This window comes from Clavelina lepadiformis, chromosome 5 (assembly GCF_947623445.1).
Source record: "Clavelina lepadiformis chromosome 5, kaClaLepa1.1, whole genome shotgun sequence".
In the NCBI taxonomy this organism is placed as follows: domain Eukaryota; kingdom Metazoa; phylum Chordata; class Ascidiacea; order Aplousobranchia; family Clavelinidae; genus Clavelina; species Clavelina lepadiformis.
In genome coordinates this window covers 7,655,198-7,671,573 of record NC_135244.1, presented here as the reverse complement: position 1 = coordinate 7,671,573, position 16,376 = coordinate 7,655,198, and the positions used below count along the sequence as shown (strand labels likewise).

General features: G+C 40.7%; 2 protein-coding genes across 3 annotated transcripts; both read right to left on the bottom strand.

The window, feature by feature from the left end:
* Positions 1-1,355: 1,355 nt before the first annotated feature.
* LOC143460235 (uncharacterized) lies at positions 1,356-10,721 on the bottom strand. 2 transcript variants are annotated; one of them, XM_076957666.1, is made up of 2 exons: positions 9,769-10,721; positions 1,356-2,843 (listed from the first exon to the last, which is right to left on the bottom strand). In XM_076957666.1, the coding sequence occupies exon 2, from the start codon at positions 2,790-2,792 to the stop codon at positions 2,274-2,276; it is 519 nt and encodes a 172-aa protein (XP_076813781.1). In that variant the 5' UTR covers positions 2,793-2,843; positions 9,769-10,721; the 3' UTR covers positions 1,356-2,273. The 2 variants fall into 2 exon arrangements, with proteins under 2 accessions (XP_076813781.1, XP_076813782.1); XM_076957667.1 differs by having other exon boundaries at positions 1,356-2,832.
* A 2,547-nt stretch (positions 10,722-13,268) lies between these two features.
* LOC143458934 (zinc finger MYM-type protein 1-like) lies at positions 13,269-14,837 on the bottom strand. Its single transcript, XM_076955846.1, has one exon. It carries the CDS (start codon positions 14,835-14,837, stop codon positions 13,269-13,271), a length of 1,569 nt encoding a protein of 522 aa, XP_076811961.1.
* Between the last annotated feature and the right edge of the window lie 1,539 nt (positions 14,838-16,376).

The window sequence follows — 16,376 nt, the reverse complement described above, 5'->3', positions numbered from 1 at the left end:
TGGGGTGGTAAATGTGCGAAACGTGAGGAGACATTGCCAAGTGGTTCAAGCGCCGTGCTTGTAGTAATGCAGCCCCTATTCGATATAGAGTAGCACTATATGATGAAAGGTTTTCTAAGTGCGTGGGAGATTAAAATTAATTGTGCATGTAATGGCTATTGTTTCATCTTGTTGCGCGGGTAATTTATCACCCCAAAACAACAACCTTTCCAACCTGGGTGGCGCTACAGTTCTAATGCCCTTGGACTAGGCTTCCCCTTTTGCACTCTCATATCAGGATCAAGAATAGAGGAATTATTACATCATAACTTATTTTTCATTACCTATTAACTCATTGTCATTCAGGCCTTCAAGTGGCAATGCAAAAGTAAGAGAACCGAAAAACCTTTAGAGTGCAATGTGCATGCAGGTCTGCAGACGCATAGTGGAAAGTGTGGCAGCTGAATGCATGAAATTTATCAACATGCAAGCTGAACTTTCTTATTTTCACGCTGATTTATAATAAGTAAACAAGCTCATCATAAATAACACAAAGAACTGAGGTTTCAGTGCTCGACAACATTTGCATCTTTGAACGCATGATTTCTTGTCGCAAACTAGCTTACTTTACAGTCAGGTTTGTCACATGCTTTTCACTACATGAAGTATCTATCCATATCACATCATCTGTGACTTCTGGTTTTATTGACATGATGACGTCATTGACGTGGACATAAAATTTTGCTTCTCTAATTACAAATTGCTACTGTATAGGCCAAGTCTACTATATCTATAGGCTTTTCTAACATTAAAAAATTTCACATTTGTCTGCGTTGGCGAGAAGCTTTTGTTTTTAGCTTATTTCTAATTGTTTCACAGTTTCAGCATTTCAAAAAGTCATCTTTTAAGCCAAATGGTTTCCAAAAAGACACTCCGTTACTGGAATGACAAATGGCAAAACACGTTTGAGGGTAACTTCATCAGTTATGGCCATGGGATGTCGGCTAAACAACACAAACGCAACACACACCCATTTTGCATCAACTGTTATTTTTAGCATACTGTACCAATGTGCTGATGCTAAAAGTGACTTTTATCTGTTCATAGACATCGTATATAACTATACAGTAGTACACTACTGCATAAAGTTGTAAATAAAAAACAGCTGGACAGTTTCCAACGATTTGTATGTTTAATTTTGTTTTGTTAATTTATTTCTATTCAATAAACGTTCCCATTATTCTAAAAATGTTAAACTATGGTTCTTGTGCTATTTACACCTTTTTATGTAAATAAACTTCTTTTCTGCCACATTCAACAGATATTGGATAGATAGATATTCCATAGATACTACATTAACATGTAGAGGTTGGGGTCGTTTTAGGATGTAGAGGTTGATGCCGACAGATGCAGATACAGATGCAGAGTTTATCGGTCTTAGCTTACGTTACGTTATTGACTTAGTTAACCTACTACATTAGTATCTGACTCTATTGTTGCGTGCGGTTAGAATTCTCTAACCTTTCTGATAGCCGAACGTTCGTATTATATTATAACAAATACCGTTTGCCAGAAAAGGCTTTTATTGTAGGTGCTGTACACTTTCTCAATATTACAAATAACCGAGAACACAAGTCATGTGACTGTTTACACGATGTCTACTGATTCAATCACCACAACTACAGTAGTACGGTATTACATATGTCTATAACTTCGCGTCTGTGACTGAGGTTCTGAGGCTCAGAGGGAGTCTCACACAAAAGTTCAAGCTTATAAAACGTGCTGCGATGTGGCGGAAATATATGACAAAAAAGGCATGAACATTTCAAAGCGTGTGAACGTGAAAATCGGTGTGTTTGCAATGCAAATTAAATTTGGTTAAGTTGGAAACAGTTACTTGGAAGCGACCTGGTAACGTACTAAATAAGGAGCTTTCACACGAAGTTATTCGTAGCAAGTTTTCAAATATACCAACGGTAGTTTGCAGTGTTCTGAAAAGGCAAGTTTTAAACTCCATTTACTAGCTGGAAAACTCTTTCATAAGAATGATGTGGCGGGACTGAAAGTTTAAAAACTCCAATTGTTCTGGAAAACACATTTCTACGAAAGACGTAAGGATTTTACAAAAGCGAGCCAAGCCGCCACATTCCTCCCCCGCTACGGAAGGAAAAAGATGACAATTAACATGTAACGTACTGAAGGTGGCAATGGCGAGCAAGCACAAACAAAAAACTGAAGTTATATACAAATGAATGAACTGTAACATATGCTTAAAATAACTGATGGTAATATAGCTACATGTTGGAGGGTATCTCCAAGATTAACCGGGCATGCAAAAATTGTTTGAACTGTTCGTATTCCCGGGTTTTGTCCGTAACCCCGTTGGATATATACTTCATCAAGGGGGCCATGTGGAAAGCAGGTGTGGCTGCTACCATGGTAAGGATTTTGCTCATAAACTCAAAATCAGGAACCAGCTGGAACAGTTCATCCAGCTGCTGGAACCAAAGTAGTAGATCCTCAGCCGAAGTGGTTGGCGGTGCAGGAACCGCAAGGGTCGGCATTGTAACGGTTGTTTTAAACGGCCGAAATAGTCTATGTACTGGTTGTAACACCGTAGCTTGTATATCTGCTAGATCAGCGCTCTGGGGCATGGGGGCAGGAGCGCCTTGCTCCCCAGGTCTGACGATCGGCACATACGGCGCGGGAGATGATTGTTGAACCGGTGAATCGGGTGAGTCGGGAATCATCTCAGTAACTGAAGTGATTTCGTCAATTTGAACGTCAGCGGAGGAATCAGATACCGTCGACATACTGAAGTGGTTTTGGCAGCAATGGTAGTGGCAGCAAAGTCTGTGGAGAAACTAAAGGGGTAGAGGGTAAATTTTTTGCAACTGCACCTCCCCCTATTGAGGTGGGTTGAAACAGCTAAACTCATGCACAGGAATAGTTAGCATGCAATAAGGCGGGAAAAGTGAAAACGATACTAGCACAAGAATAAGCTACTAAGCATGCAACGAAGCAAAACGGTTACAAAATCGAAAGCGGCGACAAGGGAAAACGGCAAAATTGTACATGCAAAGGACATTATCGGTATTGAAGCAAGGTGATACACATAGTGAAACTTAAAGTGTGTGGGTGCTCGCGAAATTATCACGAGAAGATGAAGCGGGCGGTGCGTCATCAGCAGATCCGGACGGAGACGGTTCATCACGAGAACGCCGAGGCAAGGGCAGCGGTTGTGGTAGTTGAGGTCTTGCAACCGGCGCCTGCTGTTGGTGGCGCCAAGCGCGGACACGGGATACAAGGGATCTGGCATACTGCAAATGGTGCGGAGACGATCGGATAAACCCGATGGTATGGAAGAGGGCCCACATCATGGCAAGGAGTTGCAGGATGAATATAAGGGCTGAGAGAAATGGATTCGTAATTTGCGACAGAGCAAGGAGTAACGTTTGTTTCGCGGCGTGTGCGAATGTGTCTGCGACGTAGGATCCGTTGATCATAGTTTCATCAGTAGTAGTAGTAAGGCTTGTCATGACATGTCGCATTTGTTCCTTGAGAAGGTTGGCTTCAGACATAGAGCTGAGCAGCGATTGTAGATCAGTAAACGAGTCAGAGTCAGGTAGCTCGTTGAGAATTTTCTCGTAGTCGGGTGCCTTGTAGTTGACGTGTATAGGCGACAAAGGTAAGTTGAGTTGATGCACCTGCACATGTTCGTGCGATAAAGTATAGTTGTGATACAGGACAGTGTGTCCCAGAACTCGGAAGACAAAACTTCTTGCTGGTCGATACGATTCCAGCAGGTGCACTCCCGGTAGGACAATGTTGTCTGAAATGAGTTGGCCGTATTGACTGTGGCCGTTTTGATCGCGATATTTGATGAGAGGACGTTGGCTGAATGCGTTTCGGTACGCAAGTGACGGTAAGACGGTACCGTTGATAGAGTGACATGCTGCTCTGGACATAAAATCTCCAAGGCTGGAACCCATGGTTTGATGTCCAAGAGTAGTAGTGAGTATCTCAGTAGGGAAGATCTTCCCAATTGCTTTGTAGAGTGTGCCAATTAGCTTCGTGAGTTGGCAATGTAGGAACTTGTTCTCTTCGTTGAAGGTAGTGAGAACTTCTGAAATAAGGTCGTCCTGTTGTGTGTCGAAGGTTGCAAAAAGTCGCTCGAATTGAGAGTATGGCGTTCGAAAAGGGGCACGCCTTAGCCGGTTAGGACGAAAAAGAGCGAGTCTGTCGAGCTCTGTACATTGTTGGTAGCGAAAGATAAAGTTGTTGTTGTCGCAGTGAATATGTTTGCCATAGCAGTTTTTCGCACGAGAGGAGCATTTCTTCCAGTGATGTACCGAGATCCCGAGATCAGGTAAGGAAACTCTATATAAGGACGTAGAGTTGTAATGGAGGAGCATCTTGTGAGTCCCGAGAGGCTTGGTTGGTGGGCAGTTGATATGCGAAGGTACTCGCCATATAAACATACGATTGCCCGTTAAGCAGTATCCACGCCCGATTGAGCACGATGCAAGAGATCCAAGAGACGACGTCATTGTGTCCGTGACGTAATCGTAGTAAATTGTAGTGTGAAACAAGAAGTCGTTTGTTACTGTTCCAGAAGCTGAAGTCGGCCAGACAAACCTATAATGGACTGCATTGCGTGTTGAGTACGCCGCAGGATTAGACAGGATCAGCGGTCCATGTGATGAAACGTTGGTTTTATTCCACGACGAACATTCTGGGTTGTACGGTGGGTGTGCGTCAAAGGTGTTGGCCGATTTTTGATAACTCCCAAAAAAGAAGTAAGTAGTGCTCCAGGAAGTAATCTGTGAAGTGCAAACTGTTGCAGGAATCTTCTGGAGATGCAGATCTGGAGCAAACACGGTAGCAGAGCAGTTGTGTATGGAGAAGGGTGTCTGCGTTTGACAATGTATGTCGTCATCAAAGGTATATAACCCGAGAGAATGCGAACGCTGACATAACAGAAATTTCTGTGTATCCGGATGAAGATTCGTCTGAGCGGCGGATGTGAACAAAAAGAAACATGTAAGCAGCAGACAAACGAACATGTTGTGTTGTTTAGTCAGAGAACCGTTTCGGTGGAATGATTTTGCGACCAGTCCGAGAAGTCTTTACAACTTCAGGCGGTTTTATAGAAGCAGGAGCAGTGACAGTAGGTGGTGTCGTTTGCTGTTTCGCTGAAGTAGCGGAGACTGACTGAGGAGCAGGGTGTCGAGTCTGCAAAGAAAAATTTTGTTGATGCGAGGAGGATGATGGTGAGGGAGCATCAATATCAATTGTATAGCTAGGTTTGAGACGGTCGAGTGAGACGCGATCCGGTTTGCCATGACGGGATATTACAAAATATTTTTCGTATCTTTCCAATACTGGAAAAGGACCAACATAAGGGCGTTCTAACGCACGTTTGACATGATCGCATCTAACATAAACGCGGTCACAATGTTTCAAATCCGGATGCACGTAGGACTGCATGAATTTTGTATGAGCGGTCGTTGGAGTAAACTGAAGGTCGTTGATGAAGTCTCGGTAGGCACCGAGGTAGCTGGATGTAGGAACTGCAGAGGCAAGCTTGGAATCAGAAAAGAAACCACCTGGGAGCCGTAAGGTGTGTCCAAAAGCTAACTCAGCAGGTGTACATTTCAAATCCTGGAGATAGCGATTACGCAGGGCCAAGACAATAAAACCTAATTTGTGAAACCAACGTTCAGGTTCGTCTGAACACTTGATGGCGCGCTTGATCTCTGCATTTGCGCGTTCTGTAATTCCATTGGAAGTGGGGTGGTAAGCTGTAGTCAGATTGTGTTGAATACCAAGCGAGCGCATAATTTCTGCCCAAGCGGAACTTATGAAACATGGTCCACGATCACTTGTGAGGATGATTGGAACACCGACCAAGGAACACCAGAGATTTACAAAGTAAGCGGCGACGGTTTCCGTGGTGGCATCAGGGATTGGTATGGCTTGAACGAAACGCGTATAACGGTCAATACATGTAAGGATGTATTTGTAACCATGGGAGGTTGGTAGTGGTCCAATCAAGTCAATTGCAACATCAGAAAATCGTCCGTAGGGAATTTTAAATTTCCCCGGTGCGGTTTTAGTGTGGCGGAAAATTTTTCCTTCCTGGCAGTTTGGGCATTGTTGAACCCAGGTAGCGATTTGTTTACACATCCCTATCCATATAAATCTTTCCTTGATGAGCTTAATTGTGGCTTTTTTTCCAGGATGCGATAAATTATGTAAGTGCAGGAATACTTGACGTTGGAAGGAGGAAGGAACTAGAACACGCTCTGTGTCAGTGGACACGTCACAAAGGATGGTAAGGTCCTTATTGGGCAGCTTGCAGTCCTGGAGTTTGAGTGATGTTGTTGCGGTGCGTAGTCTTTGAATAGCAGGATCATTGGCTTGAGCTTGTGCTATTTTCTCATACTCTAAAGGAGGCGGAACGTCCGAAAGAGTATTAATGTTGGGTGCCGAAGGTTGAGACCTTGACAAGAGGTCCGCCACAACATTGGCAGAGCCTTTGATGTGCTCAATGGTTGTTGTATATTCTGAAACAAACAACAATTGCCGGAACTGTCTTGGAGAGTAATGTTCGGAGAGCTTACTGAGACTTGAAACCAGAGGGAGATGGTCTGTACGCAAAGTGAATTGTCGGCCTGTCAAGAAGTAGCGGAAATGACGTATTGACTTGTAAGCGGCCAACAGCTCTCGGTCAAAGCAACTGTATTTACGTTGAGTAGCGTTCAGCTGTCTTGAAAAGAAGGCCAAAGGAACAAGTTGATTTCCTTGCAATTGCTCTAATGTCGCTCCAATACCGGTCAACGAAGCGTCAACTGTTAGATAAGTTGGAGCATGGAGTTTCGGAAACGCTAAAGTGCTAGCATTTGCAATAGCTTGTTTGCTGCTGGCGAAGGCGCATTCGGCTTCGACATTCCATGTTAAAGGGGCCGCGCGTTTGCTGCGACTGTTCGGAACTAGCTTGTAAAGCGGTTGTAAGGTTGTGGAACAATGCTTCAGAAAGCGAAAATAATAGCAATAAATTCCCAAGTAACGTTTCAGCTGTTTGCAGGTTTGTGGCTGTGGGTAATCAAGAATGGCCTGCACTTTTTCTTGAGTTGGTCGTATACCCTCAGAATTTATGTGATGGCCAAGGTAGTCAAGAGACTCGCGGTTGAATTCACTTTTGTCTAAATTGAGCGTTAAGCCAAATTCCTCAAGTCGTTGAAAAAGCAACTTAAGGTGTTCAAGATGTTCTGATAGGTTACTACTTCCAATGATGATATCATCGAGGTAAGCAAAGATTCCAAGGTGCTGAAGGGGACGTACTACTTCCCCTATTAGTCTGGAAAAGGTCCGTGGGGCGCCCGATAAACCGAATGGGAGTCTTGTGTATTCAAATTGTCCTAGGGGGCAAACAAACGCCGTTTTATGGACATCTTCTGGAGCCACTTTTATTTGATGAAAGGCGTTTTGGAGATCGCATTTAGAGAAGACAGTTTTACCATACAAAACCTCGGAAAAACTATGTAAGAACGGAAGAGGGTAACAGCTGTCGATTGTTTGTTTGTTGACTAATTTATAATCAACGACAAGACGATATTTATTGCCAGAAGAGCCTTTAGGAACGAGCAAGGCCGGACTTCCATAAGGAGAATCACTGTATCGGATAATTTCTCGCTCCAGCAAGCTGTCAATTTCTTTCTTCAAGATCTGCATTGTTTCTGGGCTATATCGACGTGGACGTGCACGTACAGGAGAACCTGTGGTATGGATGTGGTGAACGATGGAATGCTTCACTGGTTTAACAGCTGACATGGGTTTTTGCAAGTCTGGAAATTGATGTAAAAGGTCTGCAACAGGATCTATCTGGCTGAGAATGGATATGCGAACAGGATCACTTTCAACAGGCTCTAACGTATATTGCTGTTGGTTCGGTACATCTATCAGATGCTTGGCTTTAAGATCCAAAACAAAGTTGTATTCAGTGAGGAAATCCAGCCCCAATATGCAAAAAGGTGTGTCCGCAAGCACAAATTCAAAGGGATAAGAAAAACGAGGATGAAGGGAAACATTAAGTTGTGTAGTGCCATACGTAGTAATTGGCGTGCTGTTAGCAGCGAAAAGCGGTGTTTGCGGTTTGCGGTTTGATACGTCAGCTAAACTAGCGGACAAAAGAGAAGTTGCTGCCGCGCTATCTACATAAAAGTGAATACTATTGGCGTGATCATATACAGTTAACAAGGGGCAGCCTCTTTTTATTGTTGATGCGATCGACGGGACTGACGGGGTTAATGTTGCGTCGATCGCCACGCGTTTTTTGTTGGGCGGGATTGGTTCTCCCACATGCTACAACTTGGGTGACAGCGGCGCGCATCCCTACCGAAGCGGGCGTGGTAATAACATAAGCCATTAGAAGCATCAGACGCGCAAGGGTAATTGCTACGTTGGTAGTCTGGTTTCTGAAATGTGGGGGATGAATGTAAAAAATTATATTTGCGTTGGTTTGCAAAAGAAGAACCATTTTGTCGGCGATTATCTCGATTAAACCCGTTGTTGCTGTATGATTTGTGAAACTGTCCATTGTTTGTGCGTGGTGATCGTTGTTGCCATGCTGAGTTAAATGAATTGCGTTGGTTTGGCGTATTTTGATTTGTGAAATTCGTATTTCTTTGCCCGGAACTCTTAGATTCGTTGTTAGCGTTAGATCGTGTATAGCGCGGTGGTTTAGACAATTGAATTTGCTGTATTTGCGGTTGCATTGGGTAGTCAATGTCATCCGTATCAGTGATGGCAAGGGAAAGGTTGTGCGAAGAAGTTTTTGGTTGTTTAAGCAGCAAGGTTTCGTGGGCTCTGCTTGCAAGGTTCTGGAGATCGTGATGTTCCACGCTGGCTAACGCAATTGCGACGTCTGGTGGTAACGCTTTAAGGAATTTAGCACGAATTAGTTTGACGACTGGCGGAGTAAGATTCTCTTGACCTACTGCGCTCATTAATTCGCGCATTAAATGTTTCGGGGACTGATCGTGCAGCGTCAGGTCCGCCAACAAAAAATCTAAATGGTCCTCACGTTTATCAAAGTTTCTCAAGATTTCATTGATCAATATGTCGTAGCAGTTCTGTGCTGACGCCGAAGGTAACCGAAGGAGCGCGAGGTCTTTCGCAGGAATTGCCTCTACCGCCAACAAGTAACGATTAGTTTGAGAAGTGATTTGATAAAGAGAAAATTTATGTTCAAGGTGAGAAATCCACGCTTCGGGATTAAATTTCCAAAAGGTAGGAAGTTTAACGTGTGAAAACAAATCGTTTCGTAAAGTATTGTTCTGTGGTTGCGCGTTTGTTGGTAATTGGTTACTAGTACCCAGACCAGACGGACCAGCAATGCCATTATCGGGAGTATTTGCAGATCCCTCCCCGTTTTCGTTCGACATAGTTGTATTATTAATTGACTCGTTGGAACGGTCGGTTGATCGTGTGCTCATGTGGTATTCTGTCTTAGCTTTGCCAGGCACCGAAGTAACTTTTCGTTGTGTCGGCACAGGTTGTGACATTTATCAAAACCGATAGAAAATGTTTTAGGCGGCGCACCGCAAAAATTGTTCACAATTGAACCAAAAAATACTTTACAACAAGAAACTTTTATTTCAAACTGCAGCACAATGCAGCACAATAAGAATAGCTTAAGCTAATTTAATAAGGTACAAGCCGATGAGCATGCATTTACAAGCTATGGTTGCAAGTAGTTGTATAAAAAGTGAAAAATCCACTTACCAGTGAAGAACGGTTGTGCGAATTGCGAGAGTGTGAGAATTGAAACGCGTCGTTTTTGACACAAGATCGTCAGTGATCACTAGAACGTCGGTGGTTTATTAGAACGTCGAAGCGTCGGGTTGTCAGTAGAACGTCGGGTTGTCACCAGAAATGTCGGTGGTCACTAGAACGTCGGGGTCATCAGAAATGTAGAGGTTGGGGTCGTTTTAGGATGTAGAGGTTGATGCCGACAGATGCAGATACAGATGCAGAGTTTATCGGTCTTAGCTTACGTTACGTTATTGACTTAGTTAACCTACTACATTAGTATCTGACTCTATTGTTGCGTGCGGTTAGAATTCTCTAACCTTTCTGATAGCCGAACGTTCGTATTATATTATAACAAATACCGTTTGCCAGAAAAGGCTTTTATTGTAGGTGCTGTACACTTTCTCAATATTACAAATAACCGAGAACACAAGTCATGTGACTGTTTACACGATGTCTACTGATTCAATCACCACAACTACAGTAGTACGGTATTACATATGTCTATAACTTCGCGTCTGTGACTGAGGTTCTGAGGCTCAGAGGGAGTCTCACACAAAAGTTCAAGCTTATAAAACGTGCTGCGATGTGGCGGAAATATATGACAAAAAAGGCATGAACATTTCAAAGCGTGTGAACGTGAAAATCGGTGTGTTTGCAATGCAAATTAAATTTGGTTAAGTTGGAAACAGTTACTTGGAAGCGACCTGGTAACGTACTAAATAAGGAGCTTTCACACGAAGTTATTCGTAGCAAGTTTTCAAATATACCAACGGTAGTTTGCAGTGTTCTGAAAAGGCAAGTTTTAAACTCCATTTACTAGCTGGAAAACTCTTTCATAAGAATGATGTGGCGGGACTGAAAGTTTAAAAACTCCAATTGTTCTGGAAAACACATTTCTACGAAAGACGTAAGGATTTTACAAAAGCGAGCCAAGCCGCCACAAACATAAAGAAATTCTGAATAGGCCAACATTGGGCATACATACGTACATAGATTCGATCAGTTTGAAGTGTGATAGATAAATAGCACATTTTTATAACTTACACCATACCAAATTATACACTACAACAAAGCTGGATTAAAACTGTGAAGGGCCTGGGGTTAAAAGTTACTGAGGAACCTCTAAGGCAGTGTTTCTTAACCTTTTTTGGACCACGAACCCCTAAAACATTCTTTGAAAAGCTATGGACTACTTTACAAGAAACACATTGCAAATGTCGAAATTAGATTTTAATCAACATAGTGATGGTCGAAACACTTGCTCGCACGTACAACAATTAGATCCAGAGCGAAACTTTCCTCAATAATAATTTTAGTTTTTTAGCCAAATTCGGAGACCCGGTTTCGCTGTCTGCTGGTCGTTTCATGGACCCCTTAATGCATCTCCTCGGACCCCTTGGAGGTTCATGGACTCCAGGTTAAGAACCCCTGCTCTAAGGCCTAAGCCTTTACAATATTTAATATAAAATAAAATGGACACGCAATATTTGCAAACATTGTTCGTCATACTACTACACCGATTTAAAATTTATTCTGGCACATTTAATTGCACTACTTTTCCGTTTATAAAATTTCAATCTGGTTAATTTTGAATTTATAGCCTATTTTGCAAATACCTTTTGCAGAGCTGTAGACTATACAGATACAGTACTAATTCTAGTACTGGAGTTCATGTACTTAGTTTAAAAAACATTCCACTACAATAACTTAGCCAGTTGGCAAGTACCACGTACTAAGCATAGGTACTTGATTAGACTTTATTGTAACTTATAATAAAAATAACGGAATAATTTTTAATTTTTTTAAATTTAAACATATAATAAGCGAATATAGCCTACAAAAATAAAAGGGAAGACCTAACAACGTAAAAAAACTTCAGCTACATGACGGGTCAAAACGTACTGTAGCTTAAGCTCATAGAATGATAAAACTATGCACCAAAGATTAAAAAGTAATAACAGATGCAATAACAGATTAAGCATAAAAATAGACAAAAAAGTACCAGTTTTAGTATTTTAAAAACAGTCAAGTAGAGTCGACTACTGGAAAATTAGTGGGCTACTTGAGTACTTTTGGTACTTTCGGTACTCGAGTACTTTACCATAAAAATGCTGCTCGAGTGATATTTGAGTCAAGTACTTTACTGGAGAAAAGCAGTTCTGACTCTTTGCTCGCCCATCAACTCGGGAAGCAAAATCGAAAATATTGGTTTAACTTTAACAAAGTGACTATATCATGTTATCACTTTGTCCGTTCACCAAAGTTGTAGATTCACAATACGGTGAACGGCAGATTTACGCTAATGAATTTCTCACTCTTGTTTTAGACAGTGAGAAGAAAGCATTGCGGATGCGTAGTTGTTAACGTTATGGATTCAGTGCTACAAGTCTCGGATTCAATTCTTAGCTTTATTTTATTTCTTTTTTTGTTGAAATATATTTTTAATTTATTTTAGGTCTAGCCATGAAAGGTGAAAGTTTAGGTTGGAGAAGATTTGTTTTAAATTAATTTAGACTTTAGAAAGAAATGTGATTTTTAGTTTTAAATTTTACCGAATTCGTATTTTCCTACTTTCGTAAACGGCGCCGGTAAAACACCGTAAATGTTTATTTTACAGGCCTCCGTTTACCGAAGTAAGAAAAACACCAACTGCATAACCGGCTAGCCGTTTACCGAAGTAGCTTTTTCCGAATTCGGTAATCGATTTTCAGTGAAATAGACGCTGCCAAACTACCATCAAAAATGGAATAAAGCCAAGATCCTATTTCGTTAACTACAGAAAAAAAGATCACCCTCTGCTTTCGTGGAAGTAATTGGATTTTTTTAAATTTATTTTGGGATTATTCTTTTCTTGAAACAAAAAGTTAAATGGGCTTCTCCAATTAACTTACGCAAATGTAGGATATCTAATAATGAATTTGCGTGTTTCCATTTATTTGACATTAAACTTTAATAGAAAAAGAGTTGCTGAATTTTAACTTTTTGAGCAACTTGAAAAAGCTATTAAAAATTTGAAAATTGCATTTTTCAAAACTGCGCTTTTGGAAAACATTTGGGTCTCCCTTCTTTAAGGACAGCTTTTGCGTTCTCTCGTATGATACTAACATTTTGGGGTGGTTTTATCGTCAATATATTTATTTTGTAAATGGATTTTGTGATCCTTTTTATTTGTTAGAACTTCCTTTCGTGATAACTTGTTGTAATACTTCATATAATCAGTGGCGTAGGAGCATATACTACCGCCCCTGGCTTTCGTTGAAAATGCCGCCCTTTGTAGACTGCAGCAAATTTTGAAATAGTTTCATGTTCAAGCAATCTTTTCAATAAAAATAATTACAAATAATGTGCCGCGTCTCAGAAGTTCTATATTGCTTGAGAAAGAAGCCTCACTGTCTCAGCGTTAAGGCCTAAAATAAAAGACAAAAAATGGAGAACAAATGTATTAGGCAAATAAAAAATCAATAGCCGCCTCAAAATTCAACTTTTCGAGCTTTCGCCGAAGCAAAATCAGCGATAATATCTTCAAAATCAAGTTTTTGAACGTAGTCTCTTTCTATAGAAAGAATCGATAGAGCTGATAGCCGATCATCATTCATGGTAGAACGTAAATAGGACTTAATCATTTTGAGCTTTGAGAAACTCCTCTCACAGCTCGCAAATGAAACACCAATGGTAAGATAAAGTTTCAGACACAAGCATAAATATGGTGTCGAATCAAGTAAGTGTGATTTAGCTAACCACTGTAAAACATCAAACGCTGTTGCATTACGATCAAACGTGGTTTCACTGCTTCGCACCAGCCTCTTAAATCTGTCAATTTCCACAGCTAACTCCAAAAAGTCCACCTCGTCGTCATAAGTGCTTTTAAAAGCGTTGGTGAATCCATTGTGACTTTCGCTTTGCAGTAGCGCGTGAGGATTCAAAAATCCAAACATATCATTCAAGTGGTGTATGCCGGTAAACCTAGTTTCAGCTTCAAGTTTAAATCTGTCCAATGCTTGAAACATGCATCGTCTTACTTCTCCAACAACACTAAGGCCAGCATCTTCTGCGTGTTCGCCAGGCATTCTCTTTTTTCTGCGAACTCTCCGATCTTCAACTGGAATCTCTAGCTCTGTGCATTTTTTGATCGCTGCATCCACAGAACCTTTAACCAGATTATCTCGTTCTTCCACTAAAAAGTTGACAAACGCTTTCATCTTGTTAGAGTATTGCGCTAACAGCAATCCTTTTTGCTGCAAGTAAGTTTGAGTATCATGAGATTCTCGCAGGATTACTTTCCAAAAACATAAGAAGGAAAAGAAAGAAAAATTCTGAATCGCTTCTAGAATACTATGAGCGTCACCTCGTGTATTAAGATTTTCGTTTGGATTACATAGTTCCTCTATAGCATCCATAATCTCATCAAAACCTGCGTGAAGGGCCTTTACAGCAGCGTGATGTGCGCTCCATCGCGTATCAATCACTCGCTTCAGCGCGATTGGCGCATGCTTTATAAGGACATCCCATCTATGAGTAGAGGCAGCAAAAAAAACATACAATCTTTCTAAAACAGCGAAAAATCTGTCGCTTAATTGCGACGATCCGACGGCATGAACACCTGCAAGATTCAGTGTGTGATTTCCACACGGTACGAATAGTGCTTTTGGATTTATGTTTTTGATTTTTTGCTGAACTCCAGTATGAATTCCCGACATAGTAGATGCGTTGTCGTAGCCTTGTCCCCTACACATCATCACATCTAAGTTGTTTAGTTCAAGTTCATCTAGAATAGATTGAGAAATTTCAGCTGCCGTTTTTCCGCTCAACGGAAAGAAATTCAAAAACGATTCCTTCACTTGGGCAATACTGTTTTTGATTGTTACATATCTGACTATAAGAGTCATTTGATCAGTATGTGATATGTCCGGAGTACTGTCGCACATAATCGTAAAATATTTAGCTTCGCGCACCTCTTCAAGAACGATGTTTTTGACTTTTTTACTGAGAAGCAAAATAAGCTCATTTTGAATAGTGGGAGAGAGATAAGTAGTTGTCATCTTTTTAGAAATACGAATATCAGAAAGGTGTTTGCTGAGTACGGGACTATATTTTGCCAGAAGCTTCGATCACGGTCTCTAAAAAATTCCCTTGGTTGTTAGATTCAAAAGCTTCACGATGTCCTCGAAAAGGAAGGTTTTGCTTACTCAGAAATAAAATGACATCAACAACGCTTTCTAAAATTTCTTTCCACTTTTTTCGCTCTTCATCCATATGTTTCTGCATGTTTTTGTCAATTGTTTGTTGCAATTGTAGTCTCATTGCAAGCTCTTTCCATTTTTCCATGCATTCTTTGTGGATTTTGGAATTCTCATGCTCAAATATGCGTGGATTTAAATGCCAAAAATTATTGAAACATTTTGTGATAAATAAAGCATAGCCAGTAAAATGGAACAACTTAAAACAATAACAATACAATCCCGATTCCTTTTTCGAATATAATAACCAACTTCTCAAAATTCTGTCACCGTTTTTGAGTATTTTATAGAACCATTCTTTGGAAACACTTCTTCGTTCAAGCTTAGTGCTATCTCCAACTTTAATTATTCTGCTGCTGGAAGCAAATGGGCCATCTTTGTTTTGATACTTTTCTGGTCCTGCTTTGACTAGCTCAACTCTCAAATGGTGATCTATAACTTCAGGCCAAGAGGCCACATCATTGGGCAAATTGTTGACTACTGCAACTGCTTCTTCGTTATTTTCACCTTCGTCTTCATCTATAACTGGCAATGCATAATTGATTTCATTGGTATTACTTTTGATAGACCCTGTTTCTTGCGTTTCTGCTGATAAGCTGATCTTTTCAGTATCTCTCTGGAACTCAGTGTTATTGTCTGGGTTTTCATTTGAATCGTTCTCTGGTAATGTTAAAGAAATATTTGAACCAGAAGAGGTTACAAATTTTAGCATAGCTCCGTTGTGCTTTTTTAATTTTGCTTCTCTTGCTTTTTTCTTTTTTTTAAAAAAAGCTCCACTCTCTTTGACACGTTTCATTTTCGAGTCTAAATTAACACTTGTATAAAATTAACAACAACCTGTCATTTAAACATTTACAATCAATAACAACCTAAAAGTTTACAATTAAACGTTTAAATGCCCAGGACTGGTTCACCTCCCACAGTTTTCTTGGTCTGCGGGACCAAATCGTAACAAATTAGGGGCCTGGTGAGAACTTGCCAACTTAAGTATATCTGGTTCAATATTTGATAAAAAGAGCCTCAGATCACCCTTTTTATTTATTTGCAATCTATTTCTCTGCTTAGTTAAGACTTGCAAGACCGAACTGAATCCCTTCTCTGAAGAGACCGAACTGAATCCCTTCTCTGTAGACTGAACTGAGCTAAAGCTTACTGTCTTAGCAATGAAATTGCGTTGACTTGCTGTTAACTAACTCTTCGGATTCTATGTCTACTGTTACGTCATCAACGAAATGCTGGCCTAAATAAAAAAAGAAAAAGAGAGAAACGTTCATAAACGGTACTCTTGGTAGCCTTTACAATTTTTTTGGAATTTTACGATTCGACTAGAAGAGCCACAAA